The following is a 15,167-nucleotide window of genomic DNA, read 5'->3' on the forward strand; positions in this document are numbered from 1 at the left end:
GGACCCAGGGGGATAAATCAAGGAGAAGGGAAGCCCCGCCCCCTGTCTTGTGGTTGGAGAGCTCGGAGACAACACGCCCCTAAAAGGCGGAGCCAACGGCGCCCACCCAATAGGCACGCTAGGATGAACCGTCTTTCTCCTTCGCCTAGCGATTAGAGGGGCGTGTCCACCTTACAACCAATGGAAAGAGGCGTGAGGGCAAGGGCAGGGGCGGAGCAAGGTGCCACGCCCCCTGACGGGAGCGGGCCGGGGGCTTTAATTCCCGCCGGGAAGGGTGGGGGACGTTGGGGCTCCAGCTTGCAGCCATGGCGCTTCGCTGGGGTATCGTGGCTGTCGGCCTCATCTCCAGCGACTTCACGACCGTGCTGCGGATGCTGCCTCGCTCTGAGCATCAGGTCCGCCCTCCCTGCGGGGTCCTGGAAGAAGAGACTGGGGGCCGGGACTCCTGGGCCTGAGGAGGGAGTTGGGGTCGCGGGCTCGAGTCCCCAAGGCTTAACAGCCCCCTAACTCGCCACTCACTGCCTTCTCCTCTCCTGTCCTGTAAACAGGAGTTGGGGGAGGTTTCTGCGGGGCTGCTGTGGAAAGCCTAGAGATGGGGGAGCTCAATGATGGCTTGCCCCAAGTCTCTCTCCCAGGACCCAGTGCCCAGTCCCCGTCACCTCCTCCTCTGGGCCACATCTCCCGTCTTGGGGGTAATCTCTCTTCCTCTCCCGGACCGCCTCCGTCACCCCTTCCCATCATCACCTGTCTCCCAGGGCTGCCTGGTCCCCATCCCTCCGTCTCACCCTGGCGTCCCTGCAGGTGGTGGCGGTAGCGGCCCGCGACCTGAGCCGGGCGAAGGAGTTTGCACGGAAGCATGACATCCCCAAGGCCTATGGCTCCTATGAGGAGCTGGCCAAGGACCCGAACGTGGGTGAGTGGCAAGGCTGGGGGCACGCTCCAGGGGCACTGTCTCAGGCTGACCCCAGGGCTGCAAGTCTCTGTGGGGTGGGGACACCCCCTTTGGGCTTCTGGAAGAGCTGCTGGTCAGAGGCAGAGCTGTGAAACTGGTTAGGGTTCATGAGCTGTCTAGAGTGAGCTTGCTTTTGTCCCTCAAGGGTGAAGCTTGAATTTACTTATTTATGCACACAAGAACTGGGGTACAGGCCAGAAGTACAGGGGGTGAGAGGACTCACCAGAGACAAAGTGGGGAGCAGAACAGGCAGATGTGCTGAAATATACTGAGGGGAAGCAGTAGGCAGGACAGGCGAGGTCTGTCCACGCCCTGTGGGTCAGCTCTGTGTCTGGGTATGAAACTCCTGCCGCAGTGGCTGTGACCAGCTTCGTATTGCTGCGCTTCAGCCCGCTGCTCCACCAGGAAGGGCCCTGAAGCCTGCATTTCTAAAGCAGCTGAAGGAGCTGGTTCAGGCGTTAGGTGCCGGGAGGTCAGGGCTGTTGTGTCCCTGTGCAGCCTGGCGAGAGGCTAGACAACGCAGCTGGGCCAGAAGGAGCCAGGCTCTGGAATTCGGGCTTCCAGGGCTGGTTCTTTGCTCTTCAGCTGGCCCACCTCAGTGCCATCCGTAAAATGGACAAAATCATAGCATCTACCTCTTGGCGGCTGTGTGAGGCGGAAATGATTTCATCCAACTTCGCGGGGCTGGGGATGATCTGAAGAACGCAGAGCCATGGCAGGGAATGCCTGGCTCCTAACTAAGGGACGCTAACCAGGGCCCACCAGAGCAGGCTGACTCTTCTGGAGGGCCCCAGTTATTCAGACGCAGGGGGCGCCCCCACTGAGCTCTTGCCCACCCTTGTCCTTTCAGAGGTGGTCTACATCGGCACCCAGCACCCCCAGCACAAGGCCGCGGTGTTGCTGTGTCTGGCCGCAGGGAAGGCGGTCCTGTGTGAGAAGCCCATGGGCGTGAACGCCGCAGAAGTGCGCGAAATGGTCGCCGAGGCGCGGTCCCGCGGCGTCTTCCTCATGGAGGTGAGGGGACCCAGCGGACACATCGGGAGGGCCTTCCGGAAGTTAGGATGACCACGGAATGAATGGTGGCTGGCCAGTTTGCCAGGTCGAGCCTGCCGCGTGCCCTGTGAGCTGCTAGAGCAGCAGCCATGCTGTAGGCGCTTGCACACCTGGCCTTGCAAACAGACATGAACGCGGCTCGGAGAGTCAGTGGGTTCACTTGGGGTGGGTTTCCAGGACAGAGGTCAGAAGGACCCAGGACCCCCTGCAGCCCTCCCGATTAAGCAGGAGCTTTCATTAGCCTGGCTACTTTTTATATTTTGCCAATTGCCAGTGAATACAGTGGTCACCAAAAGGCAGAGGATGTACCCCTAGTTAAGATGGCCGCTGCTCTGCCTAGAGTCAGTTTTCATGCCAAGGACTACGTAGCTGGTTTCATTTTTTTTTTCTTAAGATTTATTTATGCATACAAGAACTGGGGTGCAGGCCAGAGGTACAAGGAGGTGAGAGGGTTCACCAGAGAGAGAGTGGGGAGCAGAGCAGGCAGATGGACTGAAACCCACGGCTGAGGGGAGACAGGAGAGGTCTGCTGCGCCCTGGCCGGGGATGAGACTGGTGCTGTAGCGGCTGCAGAGAGCTTCACAGTGCTGAGACTGAACCCCTGTCCCACCAGGGAGGGCCCTGCCTCCTCATTTTGATTGACACTTAGCAACCCAACATTGAAACTGGAGGTTCGTAATCTTTTAAGGAGTTTAAGTCACTGCCATCACAGAAGCCGGCGGTCCCACAGCCCAGTTGGAAGGGCGTCAGTAGGCATTTGACTGGGAGGTTGATGGAACCCACTGGTGCCCGTGCGTTCTGGGAGATGCTCAAGGAGATTTCTGGAAGCCAGGGGCTGTCAGAAGCTTAAAGGAAAAGTAAAGTGGTAAACAGGGCCAGAGTGAGAAAGCAGAGAAAAGACTTAAGGAAAATAGGTCATTCTGTGTGTTTAGTAGGGACTTAGGCAAGTCACCTTCCTGTCTTTAGAGTCAGAGGAGGACGCTGGACTCTGATTCCCCAGTTCTTGCCTGGTGACTTCAGCAAGTAATTTGACTCGCTGGGGTCCATTTTCTCATCTAAAACAAGAGCACACTGGGGCTGCTGATGCAGCGGGTTAAAGCGCAGCACTATGAATTCAGCTGGCCGCAGCCGCTGCAGCATGAGTTAGACCCCCGGCCAGGGAGTGGCCACAGGGCGCGGCAGACCTCTCCTGGCTCACCTGCTGCCCCCTCCGCAGTGGGTTTCAGTAGATCCGCCTGTTCTGCTCCCCACTCTGTCTCTGCTGAATCTCCTCACCTCGCCCCACATCTCTGGCCTGCTCCCTAGGTCTTATATGCAAAAAGAAGTAAATCTTTTAAAAATAAGGCAAGAACATACTAATAACTATTTGGCAAGGGTATTGGTAGGTTTCATTCTTCAAAGTATGGGTACAGTATCTTACACATGTATTATGTGCCCACTAAAAACGGGATCTGATATTAGGCAGTCGGGAGCCATAGAAAATGATTGAGCAGGAGAAAGATCCCCCTGGAGCTAATAGGGAATGGACTGGAAGACAAAGCCAGTTTGCTAGGTCTGTATAAAGTACCAGCACAGACTGGGTGACCTCTCTCCCCACACTCCTGGAGGCCAGGAGTCTGGATCAGTGCATCAGCAGGCGGACCCCCAAGACCTCTCCGTGGCTTCTCTGCACCTCACGGGCCAGCTCCCAACTCCCTCTTTGAAGGACACTATAATCTCACTGGATTAGGGGTCACCCCAGTACCTTGTTTTAACTTAATGACCTCTTTAAAATCCCCCGCTCCAAATACACAGGGAGGTAGGTTACAGGGAAGACAGAATGTCAACATAAGGACTTGGAAAGGACATGGTTTATTTGTGCTACTGGGCGCCCGCCTAGGGCGGTGATCTGAGGCAAAGGACAAGACTGACCTGAGGGGCCGTGGCGTGGGGAGGCGGGCAGAGCGGAGAAACCAGAGGCGGGGAGGTCATGCCTTAGGCCGGGTGGACTGTGGAAAGAAGGGGGGCCTTGTTTGGAGACTGTTGAGCAACAGGTACCCCTCAAGATTGGGAGAACAGACTGCTTAACACCTGAGCCCTCCCCCCTCCTTCCCCGCCACGTCCTTGTCTTCCCTCTGTGGTCACAGGCCATCTGGACCCGCTTCTTTCCTGCGCTGGAGACGCTGCGGTCTGTTCTGGCCCAGGGCACCCTGGGGGACCTTCGGGTGGCTCGGGCTGAATTTGGGAAGGATCTTACCCATGTTCCCCGAGCCGTGGACTGGGCCCAGGCTGGCGGTGGCCTGCTGGACATTGGCATCTACTGCATCCAGTTCATCTCCATGGTCTTTGGTGGGCAGAAGCCAGAGAAGATTTCAGCCGTGGGAAGGCGCCATGAGACAGGTACGGTCAGTCCTGGCTTCCTTGACGGCCGTGGGAGTGCTCCCTGCCTCCTGGGAGCACTACGCTGGGAATGAGCCTCCTGGCCCCGAGAATCAGTTCGCCCGCTGCAGGAACGTCCAGGCCAGGTACCATGCAAGGGGTTCGCCTGAAGTTGCATTGCAAGGCTTCCGTGCACCCCAGACTTTCTTGTCCATCCCCATCATCAATCTTAGAGTATTTTCGTTACTCTCAGAAAAGAAAAACAAACAAAAAATCACTCCACAGCCAATTCTTTCCTCCCCCCCCCACACCCCTCCCCAAGCTCTTGAGCAGCTATTGATTTGCTCTCTGGCTCCTGGCTCTGCCATCGTGGCCGTTGGGGACAGAGGGACCCCTGAGGTGTGTGGCCTTCCTTGTGGCCCGAGGACTCCCAGATCAGATCTGAGCCAGGCCTTCTCCCTGTCCTCTCCCAGGCGTGGACGACACCGTCACTGTGCTACTCCAGTACCCCGGGGGCGTCCATGGAAGCTTCACCTGCAGCATCACCGCTGAGCTCTCCAACACGGCCTACGTGAGCGGCACCAAGGGCAGTGCCAAGGTGAGGGCAGCGTGGCCAGCCGAGCTGGACGGGCGTATTCAGGCAGCGTGGCCCTCAGAGCAGGAGCAAGCTGCTGGGGCTGCTAGAACTGGAGGTTCGGCCTTCCCCCGCCTCACTGCATGGGGTCCGGCCCAGCACCAGGCCCAGTGCTGGAGCTTGGACCCTCTTGAGGGTGGCCTGTGGCCTGTCAAGCTCCTCGGGCTTGAGGAGACGCCATTGGGAGACAGCGGTGAGACCTCTGGGGTTGCTTCTGGCACAGAACCGGGGCACAGCCAAAGGTGGACTTCACTAGATTCCTGGAGCCCTGAGCTGAATCACTTGGAACCTACCCCAGGCTTGTGTCAACCACTTCTCTGCGTTTCCATTTGATCTAGATTTAGGTATGGAACTATGCAGGCTTCCCAGAGCAGTGGGACTTAAGGAGGAAAAATTCTTAGTGGCCAAGAAGGTGCTGGCTTGAGTCTCCTTGCAAAGGGGTCCACTGACAGGAGATGGGCCAAGTGCTCTTCAGGTCTTGGCCACCACTTGGCCAGGGCTTTGCCTCTGGGGTGGCAGACTCCTGTGGCACCTGGACTGCTAAGGACTCACCCCCAGTAACCAGCGAAGGGGGAGGACAGTCAGCCCTTGACCACCCGGCACGAGGGGTGCCTGTGTATCACCAGGAGCGCCCAGCAGCCTGGCTGGCGGAGGCAGTAGGACTCCTGTTGTCTGCCCCAGGTTCTGGACCCTTGCTGGTGCCCCACAGAGTTGGTGGTAAACGGGGAGCATAAGGAGTTCTCGCTGCCCCCGGCCCCAAACAAGCAGTTCAACTTTACTAACGGACCAGGCATGACTTATGAAGCCCAGCATGTCCGCGAGTGCCTGCGTAAGGGTAAGGATGTGGAATGTGGGGGGCCGGCGCAGGGGTCCCAGGGCAACACCTCAGCAACTCACATGCCGGTTAGAACAAAACTCCCAGCTCCCCCTGGGGCATCCCTCTGCCTGAGGCCTATGTTGTTGCTCCGCATGGGATTCTGGGAACTTTTTGGTGGTCTGGGCCTTGAGTAAAGTCACCCAAACGGCACTCTCCCCCAGGCCTGAAGGAAAGCCCTGTGATTCCCCTGGCGGAAAGTGAGCTCCTGGCTACCATCCTCGAGGAGGCAAGGAAGGCCATCGGAGTCACCTTTCCCCAAGACAAACGCTGATGCGTGTCCTGAGTAAATAAAGACATGGTTTGCACAGAGATCTTCGTAGCCAGCGGTGGTTTGTGGGGGGGCTGCAGAGAGCCCACCATCAAAGGAGAATAAATTTGGTGAAAGGATGTGGGAAAGAAGATAAATGTGGGGTCAGGGTCACATTTCTCACATGTTCCCAAGGAGGAAGCTGGGGAAGAGCTGAGCTTGCCTGCCACAATCTGGGTGACCTCAGCTGGTGTGTCCCTAACCACAGGTTAGGAGGTGTCCCCCAGCCACTGTCCCCCAGCTTCTCTCTGCCTTTGCCTCCTTAGTAAAGGAGACATACCAGTACTACCTCCTCTGATGAAGAATAAGTGGGGTGGTGTATGAGTAACTTCCAGCACGCACTAGCTTCTCACAATTGCTAGGTGATGGCCCTCTGCTTTGAGGCGAGGTCTCTGCATCGGCTTCTGGAAGCTTTGGCTCTCCGCTGGGTACAGTAATTCCAGCAGCGAAGGAGGGATTTGCCTTTGCAAGAGTTTCCATGCCAGGATAGTTAACGTCTGGGTCATCCCCCAATCTGTCGGTGTGATCACGAAGTCAGTGCCGCTCAACTCAACAAGCATCCAGGGGAGCTGTAGCTAGGTGTGTGGCCAGCCCAAGTCAACTCTGCAGGCGCGGCAGGCCTCTCCGCTCTCCCCGCTGCTCCCCTCAGCAGTGGGTTTCAGTCAGTCTGCCTGCTCTGCTTCCCACTCTGTCTCTGGTGAATCCTTTCGCTGCCCCTGCACCTCCTTCCTGTACCCCACTTCTGTAAGCATAAATAAATAAATCTTAAAACGAAAAGCACCCTCACATATCCCTCTGAATAATGTTAATCCTGATATCTCCTGCCACGCAGCCACGTCACATTGCCATATATGAGCTGTCAGCCTCCCTGGCCTGTGGAATTTTAGTGTTAGTATCTTAGGCTGCTACATGAGACAGAAGAAAGCCTCCGCCTTGTATAAGCCACGTTATATTAGCCTTTGCTGGACTTGCTGCACTGGCTGAGGTAATTTCCTCTCCAATGAAGTGGTAGAGTTCAGTTTCTCTTTCCTGGAAATCTTGTGATCTCATAACATTTCTGTAGCTCTGGCACACAGCAGAAACAAAACTGAACAAATTCTGGTCAGGCAGGGTAATACCATTCTTCCTGGCTGCCAGATACACACACTCTTTCTCTTTCTCTTTCTTTTTTTCTTCTTAAAGATTTCTTTATCCATGTGTATACAAACTGAGGTGCAGGCCAGAGGTGCAGGATGAGAGGACTCCCCAGAGACAGAGCGGGGAGCAGAAAAGGCAGCTCGGCTGAAACACACTGCTGAGGGGAGCAGCCGGGAGACAGGAGAGGTCTGCTGCACCCTGGGGGTCGCTCCCTGGCTGGGGATTAAACTTGTGCTGCAGTGACTGGCAGTAGCTTGATAGTGCTGAGACTGAGCCCCCATGCAACCAGGGAGGCCCTCTTGAACCTTCACCCACCATTCAAGAACTTCAGCTGCCCTGAAATCATGATTCTAATCTATTAGCAGAGCTCCTGCAAGGCCTTGACTGGCATCTGGACTTGGACACCGAAAGGCACGTGAGAACACACACACCTTGGGGGACGCTCTGGAGTGCCAGGTCTGAGCTCCAAGAGTGTGAGAAAATAGGTCATGCGAGCCAGCAGCCATGCCTGAGGAAGACAGCTAAAGGGCAGGTCAGGAGAAGTGTCCGGGAGGGTGTGAGGGCTCAGCCATCTGGGGCTGGCCAGGGTGTTCCAAGAACCAGAACACCAGACAGAGTTAGAATCGGCCCATACACTGTTGTTACTGCTTGCGAATGTGTGGTATAAAAGGGTATAAAAAGCACGCTGCAAAATAAAGACTCACTGCAGGCTGGACACAGCAGTCATCGTCTGGTTAGCCCTTCACAGGGCCCGTCCCTGGCCCAGTAGAGGGCTACACTAATCCACACAAAGCACATGTGGCCTACACCCTGCTCTTTGTATGCATCCACAAATCAACTGAGTCTTAAACGAAGCCAAATGGAAAGCCGTGAGGGCCCCTGAAAACGGAGGAGCGCCAGGTCAGGAGACAACTGCCTCAGACTCTCTGCTGTCCCAGCCCCACTGGGGAGCTGATGGGAGACACTTAGTGACCCCAGAACTCCAGGCGGAGGCTCCCCAGCTGGGCACAGACCTGTGGAGGAAATACAGCACTGGGTTATTGTTATTCTGCTCTGATTTGTTGCACAATAGCGAAACAGAACAGCTGGTCTCAACCAACAACAGGATGGACTCATTTTTCACACCCTAGTCAGTATGAGAAACCCCAGTTTTGGCCTGTTGTCTTCACCCAAGAAACCTTCCTACGTCAGCTCTCAGGGCCCTCTGTCCTTGGGATGTCTTAGCGGATTTGCTTGCACAATATCTGTTGATTTCCCCTCCCCCTTCTCTGTTTACAAAGCTTCTTCCACTTCCTGCTTGGTAATTGTTTTTTTCAAAAAAAAAAAAAACTTAGAAGGGAATTTAATAAAACAGTATTTGTAGTACCATATGCAACTGACTATATATATTCATTTTCTAGACCCCTTTGCTAAAACGTTCATTCGTTCACTCCCTAAGATTAAAAATAGATATTTTAACCATATAGGCTGAATAGATATCCGTAGCATGCCCCAGATTATTTTTTAATGGGTTGATCTTTTTTTTTCTCTGTTTATAAGGAGAGATAATGAAAGCCACACAGTAAAGTGCAAGTTTTACCTACACAGCTGAATGGGTTTTAAAATATGTGCACCCCGATAATCACCACATAGCTCAAGCACATGTTGGACAACCCAGAAGCCCTTCTTGGGGTCCACACGCTGCCCGTCTATCACCAGAGATTTTGCTACTTTTTGAACTTCATATCCCTGTTAAGTGCGCACACACACACACACACACACACACACACGCACACACGAGCTGGTGGGCCGAGCGTGCAGCGAGTCGCTGACTGGACGGCGCAAGAGGGGGTGGAGCTCCCGCCAGCTGGCTGGGCGCCTCTTTGGGGCAGAGCCGGTGGCTAGTCGGAGGTCGCAGTCCCCGGGAGTGGACTCTGCCGTCGCGCCGGCATCGCCAGAGTCAGCGGGGGAGCAGCGGGCATGGACCAGGCCATGGCACGGCGCACAGGCGGAGGTGAGGCCCGAGGCCGAGGGGCGGCTGGGGGGCGAACCCCGGGGCGATCGCTCCTGCCGGCTCCCAGCCGCGGGATCGCCAAGCGCTTCCGGCTCTCTGACTTCCGCACCCCATCTCTTGCGAGTGACTCAGGCCCCCCAAGAACCTGGACAGACCCACTTCCTGCCTGCGGCCATGGTGGAGGGGGGAGGGGGGCTCTCCTCTCTGCCCCTCAGGCCAGAGGTGTGGCCGCCTTGAGAGTAGCCCCAGGACTCCCTGGTTAAAGCCCCCCCATCCCCACCCCGCTGCAAGCTGCAGCCGCCTTAGTGCCAGTTCGATCCTGGCCAGAGAGTGACCCACAGGGGGCAGCAGACCTCTCCTGTCTCCCCGCTGCTCCCCTCAGCAGTGTACTTCATCGATCTGCCTGTTCTGCTCCCCACTCTGTCTCTGGTGAATCCTCTCACTGCCCCTGCACCTCTGGCCTGTACTCCAGTTCTGTATGCATAAATAAGTAAAACTGGAAAAAAAAAAAAAGTAGCCCCCTGGTCTCCCTGCTTCACTCTGTATCAGGGACTCAGTTGTCTAGGTCCCCGGTCACTTTATCCACCAGGCCCCCAGAAGTCCTGTTGTCCTTCCTCGCGGAACCATGAGCCTTCTCCCCTCATCCGAGACCCTCTAGGACTCCTCAGCTCAGACCCCTGTCCCCTCCTTTCTCCTCTAGGGCTCATCATCCCTGAGCAGATCATGAGGACAGGAGCCTGTTTGCTACAAAAGTGAGCTTGAGGTCTGATAATCCGGGGCAGATTTGAGGAGAGGCACCCCTTTCTGACGCTGCATCCTGTACTCCATTTACTTTTCAGTTTCATCCTTGATCAAGTAAGGCAAGCTGGAGGGCCAGTATTTGAGATGTCCCAGGATGCAGGCATCAAAATGCTGGTCCAGATTCTCAAAAACATCACACAAGACTTGGATAATAACAAGGAGATGCAGAGGTGTGGCCTCGGGGACCCAGGAATCCAGCCACTGGTCACCTTCAAAACCAGGAGGCTTCAGCCCCCTCCTCTCCCATGATCCAGACCCACAATCTTTGTTCCTTCACACCCCAGGGTCCAGGGTCCCATCACTCAACTCAGCAGTCCTGAATCCAGGCCCGCCCCTCCCCTGGGATCTTGAAACCTCCTCAGGGAGTCATTTTCTGCTCCCGTAAATGTCCATCTTGTCCCCTGCCTCCTCTTGTTTTGCATTTCAGCCTGGCCTGGGCCTCATTTACCTTACCTGAGGGGTGGGCTAGCAGGGTCTCCACACTCAGTCTCATCCCATCACTGGCTCTCCTCTTCCCCTCAGGCTAATCGTATCAGTGAAGGATAAAGTCTGCACTGTAGCCGTCTTCTTCCAAGTGGCAAACCAGTTAATTTCAGAAGGCATCACCTGGAGCCGGGTTGCCGCCCTTTTCTACTTTGCCAGCAAACTGGTGCTCCAGGTGGGCGCTGCAGGGTGGTGAACCCAGGGAGGCACCCCCAGAACCCTCAGACCTGGGAGGTCAGCCTCCGCCCCCGCGGCAGCCCTGTGTCCGCAGAGGGACTCGACAGAGACAGCTGAGGGCGCCTGCCTTCGTTTATTCATTCAACATACATGTACGGGGCCCGCTGACATACGTGTGCCTGGCCCGTGCTCAGCAGCGGCGGAGCACAGAAGGAAGGCCGGGAGACGTGTGGTCTGGTGTCTCCGTGGTCAGGAAGGACATTAAGCCGGCGCTGGGGGCACCGCAGCGATGCGGTGATAGAGAAGCATCCGGTGGGCGCGTGGTAGAGGACACGCAAGCGCCAGTGTCCTGAGGCAGCGCCAGGTCTGCTGAAGGCAGGGGCTGGGGAAGGGAGAGGCTGCGGGATGGCGCCGGGTCCTGCAGAGCACTGGAGGACTTAGCTTTACTCACAGGGACAAAGGACGTGTCCTGTCTCTGGCTTTAAAAATGAGAATGGGGTGGCTGATCTTTGAGTTGAAAATTATTCTCACATATATAGCAAAATACTAGTTGTTCCACCTACTGGCTAAGCCTTTTAGCTTCTCTCAGGAGACAGGGACACCCAGCACATTGTTTGGCAACTAACTACAGGTGAGAAAGGAGTTTGGGGGCACAGGGCCAAAGTCTGGGAGACTGGTCAGGGGGTACCCAGAATAGACCCAGTGAATAATGAGGGGCCAAAACTCAGGTGGGGGCAGGGGAGGATGGGAGGTTCCTAAGCAGGGAAGTTGACAGTGATGAGATCCAAATTAATATTAGAAAAGAACCGCAGGTCAGAAGGGGAGGCAGAGACTTGAGAAAGGGGCTTGGGACACTGTCACTGTGGTCCCCACCCCCACCTCGTCCCCGCAGGCCCTGCACTCAGGCATGCCAGAGCAGATTGCTTCCATCATGCACTGGACACTGGACTTCCTTCGAGAGCGACTGCTGGAATGGATCCAGGAGCAGGGTGGCTGGGTGAGACCCTTAATCACTCCCTCCCCCACTGCACCTGGGAGTATTCCTGAGCCCCCCACAGCACTGCTCCCCTCCACATTTTCTGGTCATCAAATGTGTTTGAGAATGCATCTCTGCAAGTTGGACTAACTCAATTCATCTGTTCTTGACCCTCACCTCTTGGTGACCTCGGATCTCCCAGTAACCCTTGACCTGACTAGTATTTTCTATATTCTCTTGGGCCTCCAGGCCCTCTGGACTCCCTCAATCTGATTATCCTTGGCCCTCACTCTCCAGTCTCCATTATCTTATGCCCCAATCTCTGCTGTGCTCTTGACTTCTCCCTGACACCTCCCCACCCCTCCGGCTGTGAGTCAGCCTTGGACTGCCCTCGCTGAGTGCTGACATGAGATGTCTGTCCCCAGGATGGACTCGTCAACAAATACAATGATAAATTCAAGTGGCTGACAGTGGCAATGACCATCGGGACCTGCGCGTTTTTCTTAATCAGACGCCTGGCGAACTTAGGCTGAGGCCCCTGCTGCCTGCTTTCTCCATCTCAGTAACTTCCTGTGCCCACTCTGGAATGTCCTCCCCGTCTTCCTCCAGCTCCCCTTTCTGTCTCCAGTCCCCCAATGCCTTTTCTGCCTTTTCAGTTTACGTTCCACCCCTTCCTCCTGTGGCTTCTCTCCATACCAAGTCATTCAAGCTTCGCAGGGAGAACCTCCAAATCTCATAGCACTTTTCTTACTTTTATAAGTACTGGGGGAAGTGGTCTGGACAATAAAACTTTCAGGCCACACTTTTGTGTCTGTGTTATTTGCCTCAATCCCTGGTTGGTTCCATCTTTTTATTGGGGGCACCTGGTGCTCCCCATGGGTCAGTGATGAGCTGGGTCCAGCCTGCCCTCCAGGAGCCCACAGTCCTGACAACACCTCAGTGGCACCCTAGGTAAGAGCTGGAAGCAGCACTGAGCCAGCTCTGTGCTCTCTGAGGAGCCTGGGCCTGGAGGAGGCTGGAGGCAGGAAGGGGAGCTGGAGGAAGAACAGGCCAGAGTGGGCCACAGAAAGTTACTGAGATGAAGAAAAGGGGTTCACCTGGGCAGGCTCAAGAGCCCTCTGGGGAAACTGGGGTGTCTGATCTAGGACCAGAGAGTCCCAGGCAGATGACTAGGCCTGAGCCTGCGTGGGGCTGTGTGGCCACTGGGGGACAAAGCTGTGGGGGAGCGCTGGAGGAAGAGGCGCTCTGGGGTCTGGCCCCCTGCGTTGGTGTGGGGGTGCTGCTGGAGAGGAGCTGCCTGAGGGGAGACCCTGAGAGCCAAAAAGGGCAGAGGACAGTTACAGACAGAAGGGAAGTCAGAGAGCAGGCAGTGGCACGCAGTGACAGCCACACGCTTGTCCCTTCTCTCCAGGTCTCTCTGTCCGTCCTTGTCTCCCCCTTTTTCTTTGTCCATTTTTCTCTAGGTCTCCATCCCCTCTCTCGAGGTCTCTCCCCTCTTTCTCTGTTCTCTTTCTCAGGCTCCCTTGAGGGCACAGATTGAGGATTTCAACACTGCAGCAATCCCAGGGATAGGCTGGCGGCGGGGGGGAGGGAGGGCCTAGCCCAGGCCTGGCCCCCCCGGGACACTCCTTCACCGGGTGCTGCAGTCACATGTCACACGGTCCCCGGCCCAGCAGCATGTCTGTGCCCTCAGCGACTGCTCCTATGCTGTGAGGGCAGCTGAAAGGCAGCTCCTCTGTGAAGCAGGGAGCTTATTTGGACTCTAAAAGGCCTGGGTGGTGTTGGGAGGCTGCTCTCAAGCCCACTGCCAGATAGAGGCGCAGTTACAGCTTTTGAGAAGTTTTTTTTCCAGCTTCCCTTTCCTTTAAAGCCCTCCCACTTTCTCCTTAGTGCCTTGTGACATACATATGCCTGTTTTGTCTGTCTTCGGAATATTCAGCATCTATGTGGCTTCCTCACACAAACCTAGTTAGATTTTCTCCCCCTTCTTGTCAGCCTGTTTGATGTCAATTTGATTACTTGCCACCAGAGGAGAACTAAAAGGAGAAGGGGGCATTTTTCTGGCTCCCAAGAGCTTGGGGCTGAACAGCTGGCTTGGAAGAGGTCCTGAGTTCTCTGACATTTGACATAAAGATGGTAAAATGTGAGGACTCTTAAAACAGCAGCCCCTTCAGCCCCTCAATGTCCTCCAGGTCTGTTTCCACGGTGTCCAGCAGAAGTGACAAGGGATGAGATTTTCCTCACTAAATTTTGATGGATGGGGGGAGTTGTTGTAGAGCTGGCTTTTGGGTAAAGTGACTTAGATTTTGAGTATTCTTGGGTTTTTGGTTTTTTTTTTTTAAAAAAAGATGTATTTATTTGTGCATATGAGAACTGGGGTACAGGCCACAGATGCAGGGGTGAGAAGATTCACCCGAGACAGAGTGGGGAACAGAACAGGCAGAGTGAAACCCACTGCTGAGGGAGCAGCGGGGAGACAGGCGAGTTCTATCATGCCACGTGGGTCACTTCCTGGCCGGGGATTGAACTCGTGCTGCAGTGGCTGCCCGTAGCTTCATAGTGCTGAGATTTAGCCTTCTGCACCCCCAGGGAGGGCCTGGATATGTCCTTTAATTGTGGTTTGAGTCCTCCTTGTTGATCCTTTTCTCCCAGAGGAGGTCTTCCTTCCTTTGCTCTGCCTTCTATGCTGTTTATCCTAAAGAGGAGAAAATGTGTCACATGCATATAAGGGGTAGGTTATTGCTAAGCAATTCTGGAAGACGAAAAGATAAGAGATGTCGTGGACACAGGCGGGAAGTTAAAAGCCCTAGGACACACAATTGCCACTAGAATGCACCTGGGAGAGGACAGATGGTTGTGTAACAGGTCAGATTGACAGTAGATCGCCTGTAACATGAACATTTCAGTGAATTGCGGTAGGCTGTAAAACAAAATGCCTGAGAGGCTGCCTCTGGGCCTCCATGCTATCTGCCTTCTGGAAGGAGCTTTTCCCAGGATGCTCCATTTCCCGGCAGTCCAAAATTATCTGGGGTCCAAATTCCTCTTGGGGTGTCTCTCAGGGGAGTTCTTTGATCTTTGCTGCTTTGTTTACATGCTCACCACCTACTGGCATTGCCTGGTAGTGCAGGGCTTGGTAGGTGGATGGGGGTGGATGGGGGTATTCACCGGTACTGAGCCAGGAAGTTACCCACAGGGTGTTACCTTTAAAAAGGCTGATTGGGGCCCTCCCTGGTGGCGCAGCGGGTTAAAGCACTGCACTAAGAAGCTTAAGCCACTTCCGCATGAGCTCGATCCCCGCCTGCCCCGGAGGTGACCACCTGGCGCGACAGACCTCTCCAGTCTCCCCGCTGCTCCCCTCAGCAGTGTACTTCGTCGATCTGCCTGTTCTGCTCCCCACTTTATCGCTGGTGAATCCTCTC

General features: G+C 55.3%; 2 protein-coding genes across 2 annotated transcripts; both read left to right on the forward strand.

Moving 5' to 3' along the window:
* The first annotated feature begins 254 nt into the window (after positions 1-254).
* On the forward strand, positions 255-6,183 carry DHDH (dihydrodiol dehydrogenase (dimeric)). Its single transcript, XM_004694266.2, has 7 exons — positions 255-395; positions 802-913; positions 1,803-1,966; positions 4,132-4,384; positions 4,837-4,961; positions 5,679-5,832; positions 6,036-6,183. The coding sequence occupies exons 1-7, from the start codon at positions 306-308 to the stop codon at positions 6,143-6,145; spliced, it is 1,008 nt and encodes a 335-aa protein (XP_004694323.1). The 5' UTR covers positions 255-305; the 3' UTR covers positions 6,146-6,183.
* A 3,006-nt stretch (positions 6,184-9,189) lies between these two features.
* Positions 9,190-12,550, forward strand: LOC101623071 (apoptosis regulator BAX-like). Its single transcript, XM_012733702.1, has 6 exons — positions 9,190-9,311; positions 10,012-10,063; positions 10,151-10,282; positions 10,635-10,770; positions 11,665-11,769; positions 12,174-12,550. The coding sequence occupies exons 1-6, from the start codon at positions 9,278-9,280 to the stop codon at positions 12,279-12,281; spliced, it is 567 nt and encodes a 188-aa protein (XP_012589156.1). The 5' UTR covers positions 9,190-9,277; the 3' UTR covers positions 12,282-12,550.
* The last annotated feature ends 2,617 nt before the right edge of the window (positions 12,551-15,167 follow it).

Source organism: Condylura cristata, unplaced genomic scaffold (assembly GCF_000260355.1).
Source record: "Condylura cristata isolate star-nosed mole 26May11 unplaced genomic scaffold, ConCri1.0 scaffold00041, whole genome shotgun sequence".
NCBI classification, from domain to species: Eukaryota; Metazoa; Chordata; class Mammalia; order Eulipotyphla; family Talpidae; genus Condylura; species Condylura cristata.